General features: G+C 53.0%; 1 protein-coding gene across 1 annotated transcript in view; it reads right to left on the reverse strand.

Moving 5' to 3' along the window:
- Window positions 1–12,048, reverse strand: part of Zc3h3 (zinc finger CCCH-type containing 3) — an 80,336-nt gene that overhangs the window by 18,957 nt on the left and 49,331 nt on the right. The window contains 1 exon segment of the mRNA XM_037197562.1: window positions 5,069–5,253. Within this exon segment, the coding sequence (XP_037053457.1) occupies window positions 5,069–5,253 (185 nt within the window).

Below are 12,048 nucleotides of genomic sequence, written 5' to 3' on the forward strand. Positions count from 1 at the left end.
TGATGGCATCTAACTTTGTAGAGCCTGGGAAGGAAACAGAGGGGGCTACTCATACCAGGGTAGAGAAAATGGGCCTGTACAGGAGAGAGACGGCTTTCTTAGACTTAAAGGATTGTTAAAAAAGAAAGAGGAGGGAGGAGGAATGGGGGGAGATGGGGAGGGGGAGAAGAGGAAGAGAGCAAAGAGGGGAGGAGAGGAGGGAAAAGAGGGGAGGGTGGGGGAGGATGCTGGAAGGAGAGGGGCAGAGGGGGCGGGTGGGGAGGAGTAGGGGAAGGAGGGGAAGAGAGGGAGGAGGAAGGGGGAGGGAAAAGAGGGAAGGATGAAGGGAGGAGGGTGGAAGGAGGAGGAGGAGGGGGAAGAGGAGGAAGGGGAGGAGGAGTGTGGGGGGGAAATGAATGTGTTGGCACAGCTGGAAATACGACCTGCAGCTCTGCACAGTGGCTGCAGACAGGGTGGAGCTTGTTACTTCAAAGTTGGAAGGCTCCCTCCCTCCCTTTCATAGTCCTCAAACTCCCCAACGCCAAAATCCAGTTGGCCTTTCTGAGGTGACCAATGTGGCAAGAAGACAACGGGATGGGAATGGGGTTCCCTGAGAGCCTCACGGCTTCCACGTGGAGGATGCCCAGGCTCACCACACAGCTCTGCCTGCCTTTTAAAGATAGAGGCCAAGCCCAGGATTACACCAGGCAGGGCAGGGCCTGCTCAGGATGGCTTCCCCTGGTTCCTCAAATACACACATGACCCTTCCCAGAGCAGATCCGATTTCCTACCGAGCAGCTGCTGAAATGAATACAGCAGTAAGAGGCACAAGTGTGACATCACTCAGAAGTTCTGAGGACCTGAGGTGATGACAAAGCCATCTAGGTTTTAAAAGGGGATGTTCTCAAGAGCCTGAACCCACACGACCAGCTCTATTATGATCGGAGCACCCGTGATCTGCTCCAGAGCAGCGCTCCTCCCTCCTTGCTCCAGACCCGCGGCAGCCCTTCATGTCTCACTGCTTGGAAACTCAGACCCTCTCCCCTGGGTACTCTGTAAGCTACTTGGCCCTGAGAGCCCCCACACCCTTTTAAAATCCTCCCTAGACAGGGGTGGATGGTATGTTGAACCTTGGTACCTTAGGGACTTTGGGCCCAAGGCAAGACCAGGCCTGCTAGGAAAACCCTGTCTGCTGCTAGCAAGTCCCTGAGGAGTCTGTTAAACGAGCTGTGAGGGCAGACGTTACCCTCCTGGAGTTCTGGGGGCTCTCTGGTCAGAGGCTGCCCTACACTTAACCTCAGTGCCCTTGAGTTTAAAAAGGGCATCCATGGGTCCCAGCGGGAAGCGGGACTCCACTGCACAGCTACGCAGGCTTAGGCAGTTGGGGCATGAACGAGGCCTCAACGTAGGGACAGGGAGCTGAGAGCCTAGGAAGGACTGCAGGGCCTGAGGAGGAAGCGCTAAGGGAAAGGAAGGGTGGGGTAAGGGTCTCGGGGTGTGGAGAAGCAAGGAAGAACTTAGGGTGGCTCTATTTCTAGCCGAGGACACCTGTCCTTAGGGTGGCAGTGGAGTACTGTCCAGGTGGCACAGACACACACTCACACCTGCCAGTCTTCGTAACCAGTGACGTGCAATGTGATAGTCTGTCAATGAGCACCGGTTCCCGGGCTGTCGCCCAGCCTGCTGGTGACACTGGCACCATCTGCTCCCAGCCAGAGACACGTGGGCATCACGTGCCACCTGTCAGGACCTGGTAGGGAGCAGCTTTCTCATCTTTCCACTTTCTGCTTTTAAAATCACATCAGCGTGGGGCTCACGGTGGGAGTTTTGACAAGGATGGGAAGGCACCTTCCAAATGCTTTGCAGTGTTAAAAATGCACATAAAGTAGCTGGCTTGAAAAGAAGCAACCAGAGGTGCAAAAAGCTCCAGCACACTCTGACCTGGGAGCAGAAGGTGCTGCTTCTGCTGTGCACTCCGGAGCACTTTCACTTCCTGGAGTTTCCCAAAATAAATACTGGCTCCGTCCAGCTCCACCCTTGCTCAGTGTCCTGTCTGTTCCCTGGTCCTCAAAGGGAGCTCATCTTTCGGAGAGGTCAAAGCCTCCTCAGCACTTGGCTTATCATTCTGGCAGAGCCCACCAGGCAAACAAGGGGCTGAGCTCAGGTATCTGTCCCCAGTTCCATTGCTGAGCTGTCTAGCTGCTCCCAGGAGGCTGGAGCAAGGGCTTCCTAAAGCTCAGGTCTACTCAGCTGAGAGCCTGCCAGGTCCAGGCAGGGCACATTCAACAAAGGCACCTAGAGCTGCAATCTTGGAAAGAAAACCAAAATGGCAGAGGAAGTCACAGAGAGTAGTGTCTCCATGACCTGGCAGCTCTGCACCCTTAGAGTGCAGCTGACAAGGCTTCCCTGCATGCCCCTCTAATGTGACCTCCTGGTACCCAGGGTGGGGAAGGCAGGGCACAAATCATTAGTCACAGGGGGCCAGTGTGGTGGTGCATGCCTTTAATCCCAGCACTCAGGAGCAGAGGCAGGTGGATCTCTGTGAGTTTGAGGACAGCCTGGTCTACAGAGTGAGTTCCAGGACAGCCAGATCTACATAACAGAAGGATCCTGTGTCAAAAAACAAACCAAAGAAAAAGCTGCAGAGACCTCCCTTGCCCAAGAACATATAGGTGGCTAGTCAGCAGCAGAGAACTACGGATCACACCTGCTTCACTTCGGCCAGGAGGCCCTCAAGAAGCCAGGGCTAGCCCTGTAGTCTGAGACTTCTGTCCCTCACTGAAGGGATCGTCAGGCTCTTTGTGCTTTCAGCAAGTCCAGCCAACCAAGGACACAGGTCCCAGGCAAAAGTTCAGGGCAAGGGTGAAGGAACTGGGCCATCTGAATAGCAAGTAGATTTGGGAGAGTGGGCTGAACTTCAGAAAGCCAAGAAAGCCATGGCTAATGCTGACTCCATCCTTGAGGGCCTGGAGGGGTGGCCAGGAGAGGAGCTGGTGCCCCATCCCTCCTGTGAAGTCAAAGGTTTGCTGACACTAGAGAAGGAAATTTATTTCTTTAATTATGACTAGTGTAAGTGGGCCAGTCAGCGGTAGTGCACTGTTGGGAGCAATCTACCTTCCTCACTGTGGGGTGGGGGTCATGTGGGGGGTGTCCAGGCAGCAGGTGCTATCCAGCTCACTGGTCATCTCCCCTGGCTCAGAGGGAAGGGTGTGGTCTTGCCAGCCTGTGTCTTTCAACACGCCCCACATCCCATCCCAAGGAGAGAAAGGGCAAGCCCCAGAAAGGTCCTAGAGTGTGGCTGCCAAGGCTTAGGTAGATAGGTCAGGGACAGTGACAGTCCTGACTGGCAGCAGATTGAAGCCTTGGCAAGAGCAAGGACAGAGGTAGAAGTAGTGGTAGAGAGGCCCCCTGGGAGGGAGTCCCACCCTGCTCTCATCATGTTTCCTTAGACAGCTGGCTAAATGGAAGACAGGCTCTAGGTGGCTGCTAGAGCACTGGGAAACAAGGCTGCAAGGACTTATGGGAGAAGAAATTCCTTCTTAGTTGGGTCTATAGCCAAGAAAGGGGGGGCAAAAGAGCCAGGCCCAGAGTAAGGGGGATAGACTGTTCATATCACGGTGATGTGGAAGCTCTGTGTGTGGGAGCCAGGAAGGCACTTGGTTCCTGGACCACAGGAACAGACACAGCTTCCCGGTGAGAAGGGACAGGGAAGCTGCCCAGCCCTCATCGTAGCTTAGAGCTCATCATCTCCCAGTGAAGGACTATGAGAGGCCAAGTCCAACACCACTGCCTGCCCTGGCAGAATTTACACCTCTCATCTCTACCTCTCCCAGATAAGAGGGATACAAGAAGCTCAGGTGGCTGGGGTAGCCCCATGCCCTAGGTCCATCCAGCCAAACACAGTGTATACCAGGACTCAGCACAAGACGGCTAGTCCTTGTACCTGAGGACAGGACCATGTGGCAGTCACTAGGTAATGGTGGTCAATGAAGGAGATGAGAGGGTTTATTTCCAAGGCCAAGGTTCAGTCCTAATCCCAAGCCTTGGTGCTTAGGAAGCCTGGAGTATGCGACAGTGTTTGGAATATGAGACAGAGCAAAAGCACAGGAGCAGGGAGACTACAGTGGGTACTGATGGGGATGTGGAGACCCAAGGACATGGAAGAGTCAGGGCAGGAGCCCAGGCTATTCCCACAGTTCTTAAATGAGCTTACCAGGCTTTCCCACCCTAAAGGAATAAATGTCAGGAGCTGTGTTCCCTGTGCATCTTGTCCAGAGAACAGCACCTGATGCTCCGAACCTGAGGCACGGCTCTCAAGCACAGCCTGGCAGGGACACAGGAGATCTGGCTGCCCCAAATGAGATAGTCCCTGTATCTTCGTGAACCCAGGAATGCCCTTGGCACTGCCTTCTCCCGGGTTGATTTCTTCTCCTTCCAGCCCCTCTGGTGAGTGAATAGGGCTGCTGGGCACAGCTGGGCACAGCTGGGCACAGCTCTGAATTCCACAGCAACCCATAATCTTGCCGTGCTTTTTGATGGGCGAAGAAGAGGATAAGATTGGACTGAAACCAAAATACTTTTCTAGTTAATTGTACAATAAGCAGATCCAAAGCATTTCCTTCTCCTCAGCCTGTCCCCAGGCTGCAGGGCTTGCAGCAGTGGTGATGTCTGCCTCCAGAGACGGTTGGCGAGGCATCACCAATGTGATTAGGGGTGCCGTGGCCCCAGGTGTTCGCTCAGCCAGGCATGTTTACCATACCTGGCTCATCCTTTGTCCAAGAGCAAAACACAGGTGCTCCTGTACGGTCTCCCACAGAAAATCTGGCTGCTCAGTCAAGCAAGAGGCCAGCGCCACTCAGACTCCCAGGGGACACTGCCCCCACTCTGGCTACCCCTTCAGTTTCCCAAGGGATAGCTGCTGAAGCCCTGTGCCCATCCAGTTCTCTGGGGGCACTCACTCTCTCAGCTCCCTGAGTTCCAGGACCCTGGCCTTGTCCCTTATATGGCTCTGCCCACAGCTGAGCCCAGAGAAAGTGAGACCCACTGACACTCGGTGCTCACCCACATATTCTCCAGCACTGCATCTCACCTGTGCGAAGGGGGGCCCTGCTGCCATCACTGGGCCGGCTGGAGGTCTTGGAGAGCTTGTTGGCAGACACCTTGTAGAGAACCCCTCCTATACAGCGGTAGCCTTTGTTGCGCCACCGAGGGGAACCAGATGGGGCTTTCCCGCCTCCAGTGATGGCTGGACGCAGGCGGTTCAGCACCATGGACCTACAGAGACAACAAACTCTTTATTAGACATGGCCCAGAGTAAGCTTAGATTTGGTGGTCAGTGCTAAACCCAAGCTAAAGCACTTGCTGTATGGGATACATTACAGTTGGGGTTGTTGGGTGTCTCTGGTCCAGCTGCCAGGAGACCTCTGTCCCCTTACCTCTCATAGACACACTTCTGTAGCAACAGCCAAGGACTTCTGACACACTGGTTAGAAATCCATGAGCTCCAATGGGCCACAGAGAGGACTGGCCTCCAACACACACCTGTCCTTGCAGAGTGTCTCCAAGCCTGGGCGCTGGTGACTATCTCCATGCTGGGGATGTTCCCTGGATCACTGTATTTCGAAAAGCAGTGCAGGGCCCTGGCACCTTGGCACCAGTATATGACACCCACTTGGGTTTCTGCCAAGGATGGTAGAAACTATGCCCCAGGACAAAAGCTGTCATAGGATCAACATGGACTACTGCTCATGGCACCCTCTCTTTGTCCACTGCTCAGAGAGGCCTGCACTGAGAATGTAGGAGGGTGGTCTCAACCTCACCATGCCCCCTGTATGGGGTAGAAATTACTGTTCAAGAGGTAAAGGGGCAGCTGTAGGGTTGGTGACTTGGAGTACAGACCCAAGTTAGGTCAGTCTTGGACCTCAGAGACCACCTTACTGCTCCCCACCCTTTCAAGCTTTCAGGTCTACCAGACACCCCAGGACCCCTGGAGGCTCAAGCACCATACAAGCTGAGAAAGGGCCTTGATGTGACTGCCCTTGCCTAGCTGTATGTGAGCAGACTGTCCTCAGGGAGGGAACTTGGTGCTCCAGCAGCCAGGTGAGCCCAGAGGGCTCAGTATGCAGCCAATCTTCATGATACATTTTGGTGGTATGTAATGTTTATGTAAATCAGACACTACTTATCACATGATCACAGCCTGCATGCACTGCCCTCTAGTGGCAAAGTAAGCAATGGGCACCAGGTATGTAGCAATAGAGTACACAGAGGCCTTCAGAACAGCAGTCCTCACTCCCCAGAGGACAGCTAAAATGGAAGGTATGCGCAACATATCCAGCCTGGTACAGGGCTGTGACCCTTCTCTTCCAGACCCCACTGGCGCCCATGGCCCTGTAGCCTATCCAGGTTTAGCTCGTGAGGGAAGCAAGGTCCGAAGTCTCTCAGGATCCCACAGCTGTAACAGACTCTTCTCCAGCCAACTAGGGCCGAGGAGGTATCCCGAGAGCTGAACTGCAGAATAACAGCCAGAGGAGGTCTGCTTGCTTGCTTGCCTTGCCAAGACACCTGCAGCACTGCCTGTAACCCAGGGGAGCCACCCAAAAAGAAAAGCACCAGGGAAGGCAGCCATGCACTTGGGCTCAGCTACCATTCTACCACCCAGCACCAGAGCCCCTTTGAGCCTTGGTCTCTCCACTTGCAAGTTGGGATAACTCTTGCCAGCCAGTGGCCTCGGAGGGCTCATTAGTGAGATAATGTGAGCAAAGCGAGCCGCCGTCAGGGGACCAAAGCTGCGGTGTAAGTATAAACACAGTGGTGGGAGGCCACAGAAGGCACTTAACCCAGTTTCTCTTAATTAAAATTCAAGTTCACAACCACCAATCTTGGAGGGAAAGAGTCCTGCCAAGAAGCCAGGCTGCAGGGATCGGTCTGCCTGGCCACTCACTGCCCTACGCATCACACACTTCATTAGCCAGCCCTCTGCTGGGCACTATCTGGGTTAGAGACGGGAATCCTACGAGAGAGACTGTGACCTCCAGGATCTAGTCTATCAGACTTTGTACCCTTGGCTTTCACTGGGTATGAGGAAAGGCCCAACCAAGAGAGATCTACTGTCAACCCTGTCAGTTAGAAGCTCAATGGTATGTCCTGACCTCTACTGAGAGCTATGGCCACTTCACACGGGATGTTCAACTTAATTCCAAATCCTCAGTTAAAATAAACTGGTACTAGAGCAGTAGCTGCTGGAGTTTGTTCAACATGAGACTGGCTGGTTCCTTACTATCCATAGGGAAGACATCCCTGCAACCACCAGCCCGGGGCTAGAGTAGCATTCTGAGCAAGAGGGGACTGGAGAGTACCATTCTGCAGCAGTGACCTCTTACCCAGCTTCTGGCCACCCTACAACTGAAGCCAGAAGTCAGCTCTGGTCTTTACCAGAAGACCTGATGAGCTCCTGATGAGATCCATGCAGGCTCTCTTTTCATGATATTTCTCCCAAGCACTCCATCTCTACACAGTGTATAGCTATGCTATGCTATACAATGTGAGCAAATACACAGCCACCAGAAATATGATGGTCAGAAGACAAGCACACTCATCTCAACTACAATCTGCCCAGCCCTGTGAGAACACACCTGATGCTTTTCCTCCAGAGGCATCTTAGGGAGCTGTGTAATGCACAGTGAGCTTTGAATGTGATTCCCATTTACTCCTCCCTAGATGTAGCCACAGAAAAGGAGCCACAGGTTAAAACCGTGTGAGGCAGCCACAGACCTATCCAGGCCCAGCCAGAACTGTGGACTTCCTTTATTCTTCAAGCACTTGCCCAAGAAGGAGGCCTGCAGCCCCTCCCTTATACATCAGGGAGTCTCAAGTTGGGGACCGTCAAGGGCCTGCCTCAAGGAACCAGGAGACAGGAGAAAGCATGGGGTTCAGGCTAGACTAGGATGCCTCAGCCCAGACCTGGTTCTCATGGCCTTCACCCTCAAATGAACAAGCCAATTTTTCGTGACTGGTCTTCAGAGCTGAAAGGCTCATCTGTGGTTACAATTCTTCCCAAGATAGTATGAGTTATTCCACATGTTTGTTTTGTTTTATTTTGCTTTGCTTTTTTGAGACAAGGTCTCACTATAGGCCAAGATCACTTCAAACAAGAGACATTGTTGCCTTGACCTCTTGAGTGCTGAGATTACACCATACCTGTCTTGACATGTTTCAATTCTTATGGATGATCAGGAAATAGCCATTTGTCCTTTCTCTTTCTTCCTTCAAAACCTGCTCATTAGATGGTGGTAACAACTGTGGGCCATCTGTGGAGCTACTTGGGCAGATGCAGGACAGCAGCCCCCCTGTTCTTATCCTGACTGCGTGTGCAAAGGGCTGTGGATCCAGGGCCTGCAGGGAATGGGGACAGGTGCTACCTGCTGCTTTGCTCAACCGAGAGCCTGGGAGCCTTGTGTGGAAAAATCTACATTTGGGTGTTGCTAGAGATGAGACCTCAAGGGGATCTGGCTGGACCCCGGGGCTTAACCAGGTCAAGGCAAAGGCCTTTCCCTCACCCACCCCCACCCACCCCCGCCAGCTCACTGGCTCTGGAAGCCGTAGCAGAGGGCGCCAGGTGGGGCCTTGTAGCTTTTTACTGCCATGGGTGTCACAGCACTCCAGTAAATTGTTACCCTAATGGAGAGGACAGCCTTTGGAAACGAACTGTACAGAGAAGAGGGATAAAATTAATGAGATAATAGCAGGGCCAAGGACCCTGCAAGCGCCTGCCCTCACGGCACGGCTCTGTAATTCCTTTTCTGCAACGGGAGCCGCAGATCTAAAGGCTTCTCCCATCCGTCCGGCAGGCCCATGCCGCCAGGAAATTTCATTAACGCTGGAAAATAGGAAAGGTATTAAGCGTGGATAATGAAGGCCAGGGAGGGAACAGTGCCTTAAGATAGTCTTCTTTCTCGCCTTTGTAATGGGAGGCATGAACTTTCCTTCAAATCCATTTCTAATCCATTTGAAATACTACAGCAAATTATCTTTCTTCAGCCCGAAAGCGGCCAGCCAATTTACTCCGAATAGAAGTGACAATGCCCCAGGATTTATCACCATAACCTTGACTACACCAGGGTGAGGCTGGGCCTCCCCTCTTCCCCTTGGGGGGGTACAAAGGATGGGGCAGGGGGAGATAACATTTTAAATGAAAAGCAGTGATAATGGGGAGAAAGACACACACCTCAAAAGTAGTTTTTTTTTCTTTCTTTCTTTTTTTTTAAGAAAAAAAAAAAAAGAAATGCTGTGTCTACTTCCTTATGAGCACTAGAAACTTCCATGCCAGAAGCTGTCTGGGATGGCAGAAAGGCAGTGATGGGGTTGAAGGTAGTTGGATGGCTAAGCCTGCTCCTTCCCTAGCTTTACGGGGTCTGGACATACAGAATGTTCCAACACTTTTGTCACCAGCCACAGCCTCCGACTCGGGGGACAGGCATCTGGCAGACAGCTAGTCCTAACAATTGCCCACCTGCCCCTCTGTGGGCACAGTCCTCCAGGCAGCCTGGCCTCTGCAACCCAGATTCTGGGTGCCATTCTCTGGGCTCTGTAATGTCCTCATGCATGGGACCCTGACATGCAACTCACCCTTCTCTTAGAGACCAGTGTGACCAGTACAGACCCAGCACAGGTGGAAAGGGAGCAGGGACCCTGGAAGAGTCTGGGCAGGGCACAGTCAGGAGGCATGCAGAGGCCCAGGCCACAGCCCAGTAATTCTAAACTTGGAAGCCACACATACCAGGTCCAATGGCATCTTGAACAACAGATACTGAGATCAGAGCTGGGTTTCTACAAAGACTGCTGATGAGGGAAAAGAGTTACCCGGGCAGCTGGGGCAAGGAGGTGGGACGTGAAGTTCATTTCCTTTCAGCACACCAGACAGCACAGCTAGTTTATGGGCACACTGAAGTGAAGACAGTGAGTCCTACCCAGAACCCTCCTGTACCTCCCAGCTCAGCCCTGGCTGCTATCCATCGCACTCCAGCCTTGCCTGTTACAAACGAACAGGTGGCTGGGGAGATGCCTCCATCTGCAGGCACTGGACATGCAGAGTTTAGTCTCCAGTACACATGTCAAAAGCCAGTGCAGAGGTGTATACTTGTAATCCCAGTACTACTGATAGAAGCAGATCCCCGGGGCTCACTGGCCACCCAGCTTAGCTGATTTGGTGAGCTCCAGACCAGTGAGAGCTCTTGTCTCAAAAAGCAAGGTGGGCCGGGCAGTGGTAGAGCATGCCTTTAATCTCAGCACTCAGGAGGTGGAGGCAGGCAGATCTCTGTGAGTTCGAGGCCAGCCTGGTCTACAGAGAGAGTTCTAGGACAGCCAGGGCTACACAGAGAAACCCTGTCTAGAAAAACCAAAAAAATAAAAAATTTAAAAAAGGCAAGGATGGTTCCTGAGGAATGAATGACGACACCTAAGGTTGGCCTCTGGCTTCCATGTATATGTGCGTATGTGTACACACAACATTCACATGAACATACCTCTTCCCAACAAGAAACAAACAAAAGTCCACATTGTCCCCCTCCCTTCATTGCCAAAGTCCGAGTAACACTTGTTTATACTTGCTTTCTATACTTACCTCCTACCCCATACCTACCCTCTTCCTACCTCCTATCTGTCTACCTCCATTCCCAGAACCTTCTGCCTCCCAGACCTCTCAGAAACTAAGGCCTTGCTACCTTTCCGCCAACCCCAGGCCTCATCCATTTGTCCTCTGCTGACATCCTGGAGTTCAGCCTGGCTTCTACTGGTTCAGGCTGAGGATCCCTTCACCTGCTCTTTTCTGTCCATTTGTTTGAAACGACACAGCTGATAAAGTTCCCCCAATTTCCTCATCCCATGTATTTCACAAGAGGTCCACAGGGCTGAGCTCTTGCGTCCTTTCTGGTTATGGCCCCCATGTTCAAACCTTCCCTCTCTCTAGTCTAGAATTCCAGTTACCCTAGAAAGCTGCAGAGCCTTCAAAGTATTGTGTCCCTCCCCCCTGAAACTGGGAAAGGAACAAACTTGCACATGATGTCCCTCTGCCTGAAGACATGATTGGATCTGGGTCCAAGCTCAGGCATTATGTCCTTGGGGAAGCCTTCCTCAATATCCAGTGAAGGTGAGATGCTCCCAGCCTAGGAATGGATCCTACCTAGCCATGTATCTGTCACCCAGGACTCCCAGAGGACAAGGCCCATGCTGCGTGGAATGTAGGCAGCTCTGGAAACCTGTACTAACGGGCACACGGCAGATATGGGTGCAGAGGTGTGGGTTCCCAGGACCTCTCAGGGAGGGCAGGGGCGAGGGTGTGTCGGAAAGCTCTGGTCAGTTTCAGGCAGGGAAAGTGGGAGACAGAACCAGGAAGACTTGCTGTCGAGGGCACCGAGATCTGACAACAAGGTAGCCATCTGTACATCCAAGGCTGAGCACCACGGAAACAACGGTACAGAAAGAAGAGGAGGGTCAGGGGACACGAGGGCAGAGTAGTGGCCCCAACGCGGCTACCCGGAGAATGCAGCATGCGGGGCCAAGCTGCCCAAGCTGGAGGTGATGGAACGGGAGTTGGGCAGGCTGGCTGGGGAGCAGAGAAAACAACCAGGGAAGCATTTTTCAGGAAATGGAGCACGGTTTTTGAAGCTTGGAGCTGAGCGACCGAGAGTGTGCGCAGTCAGCAGAAGAGGCAGCTTGCACGGCGAATCCCCAAGTAGGTCAGGCGGAGCCGCCGTGACAGGCACTAAACTGCTTAGCAGGGCTTTCCACCACAACCAACCCCCCCCCCAGCCATTCAGCTCAGGGAGTGAGCTAGTACGTGTGCCTGTGTGTGTGTGCAAGTACACGAGCATGCGTGTGGGTACCAAGCAGTACAACACACTCCTTTCCCCAGTGCTAGTCCTACCTAATGGTTTCGGTACCGGCCCAGCTCGGGCAGGGCAGCACGTGAACTGCCCTGGAAGAGAGAAGCCTCACTCAAGGGGCTTATCTCAAGGACCTGGTCAACCCAGCATCTCAGGTTCCCAGGAAGACAGTCCTGGGGAGAAGACT

Source organism: Peromyscus leucopus, chromosome 20 (genome assembly GCF_004664715.2).
Source record: "Peromyscus leucopus breed LL Stock chromosome 20, UCI_PerLeu_2.1, whole genome shotgun sequence".
Taxonomy (NCBI): Eukaryota; Metazoa; Chordata; class Mammalia; order Rodentia; family Cricetidae; genus Peromyscus; species Peromyscus leucopus.